At 59.3% G+C, this 1,333-nt stretch overlaps 1 protein-coding gene across 1 annotated transcript in view; it reads left to right on the forward strand.

Annotated features, from left to right (window-relative positions):
- VOLCADRAFT_118146 (uncharacterized protein) overlaps positions 1-1,265 on the forward strand; it is a gene marked incomplete at both ends in the record, with an annotated part of 3,410 nt that extends 2,145 nt beyond the window's left edge. Inside the window, 3 exons of the mRNA XM_002952734.1 lie at positions 10-170; positions 662-718; positions 1,254-1,265. Of these exons, the coding sequence (XP_002952780.1) occupies positions 10-170; positions 662-718; positions 1,254-1,265 (230 nt within the window). The remainder of the gene's footprint in view (positions 1-9; positions 171-661; positions 719-1,253) is intronic.
- Between the last annotated feature and the right edge of the window lie 68 nt (positions 1,266-1,333).

Raw genomic sequence — 1,333 nt, forward strand, 5'->3', positions numbered from 1 at the left:
CGCCGCAAGCGCCGAAGGCGGCCTCGGGCAGCCTTAGTAGCAGTAGCAGTGGTGGTTTCTTGGGCTGTAGCCCGCGGGCTGCCGCTCTCCGTGAGCGGTTGGAGGAGTTTATGAGGGACCACGTGTACCCGGCGGAGGAGGTGTTGGAGGCTCACGCCATGGGGCCGCAGGTACGACGAGTACGGCAGCAGCCGTACGGGCGGCCTCCGCTGTCGCTGACGTTGGCGGAGGGGTGTACACAGCCGCGGAGGCCGCCCACATAGTACACTTTGTTAGTGGAATTTGTACGGAATGGGCGAGCAGCAGCATTGCGGGCAGCCCTTTTGACTTTTGACTTGACTGCCAACCGAGGTTGGAGGTCCAGTTGGAGATTCCCTTCTCCCTCTCTAACTCTCTCTCTCCTCACTCCGCGTTCTTTCCCACGTTTCTGTTTATCGCTCACGTCTCTTTTCCTGCCTCTTATCTATCTCTCTTATCACCCTGTCGCTTAATTTCGTACCGCCGAAATTGTCATTCGTTGTCGAGGATTGCAATTGCAATAAAGATTTTGCTGCTGCCACTGCCACTGCTGCTGTGTTGAGTTGTATTAATATCCCCCTGGTGATGGTGGTGTTGATTGTGCAAATGATGTTCCCCGTGCCCCCCCCCCCCGCCTGATCAGGCAACCCGGTGGACCATCCACCCGCTGCTGGAGGAGCTGAAGAAGAAGGCAAAAAGGGTGAGTTGTAGGAGGTGGGGGGGGTTGGGGAGGGGGGGGTGTCCGGAGCGAGCGAATGTGTGTGTGTGTGTGTGTGCTGGGGGGGCCCGCGAAGTATAGCAACAGCAGCAACAGCAGCAACAGCAGCAACAGCAGCAACAGCAGCAACAGCAGCAACAGCAGTGGCAGCAGTGACAGCAGTAGCAGCAGTAGCAGCAGTGGCAGCAGTAGCAGTGTCAGCCCTACCGCTACCCACAAATACCCTGGAGCGGCTCCAAGGCCCCGGGGAAGCAGCCCTTTAAAGAGCAGTACTCCTGAAGTGACTGCCCCCTGACGCGTGTGTGTGTGTGCGCGAGCTCACGCTGACTCCCATCAGTATCACGCGGTCCAATCCGACCAGATACACTTCCTCCCAAGACCCCAAACTCCCAAACCTCAAACCCCCCCCCCCGCGTAACTCCCCCCATCCCCACTCACCTCACCTCACCTACCCAGGCAACTAACCTCCCGACGTTTCCCCAGCTCCTGCTCCCACATCACCCACATACCCACCCAGGCCCCCCCTTGAGTCGAATGTCCCCCCCCCCCCTCTCCCCCTCAAGAGCTCTCTCTTGGCTCTGTCGCCGTATGCCCACC

The sequence above is a fragment of the Volvox carteri genome (assembly GCF_000143455.1).
Source record: "Volvox carteri f. nagariensis unplaced genomic scaffold VOLCAscaffold_32, whole genome shotgun sequence".
Classification (NCBI taxonomy): Eukaryota; Viridiplantae; Chlorophyta; class Chlorophyceae; order Chlamydomonadales; family Volvocaceae; genus Volvox; species Volvox carteri.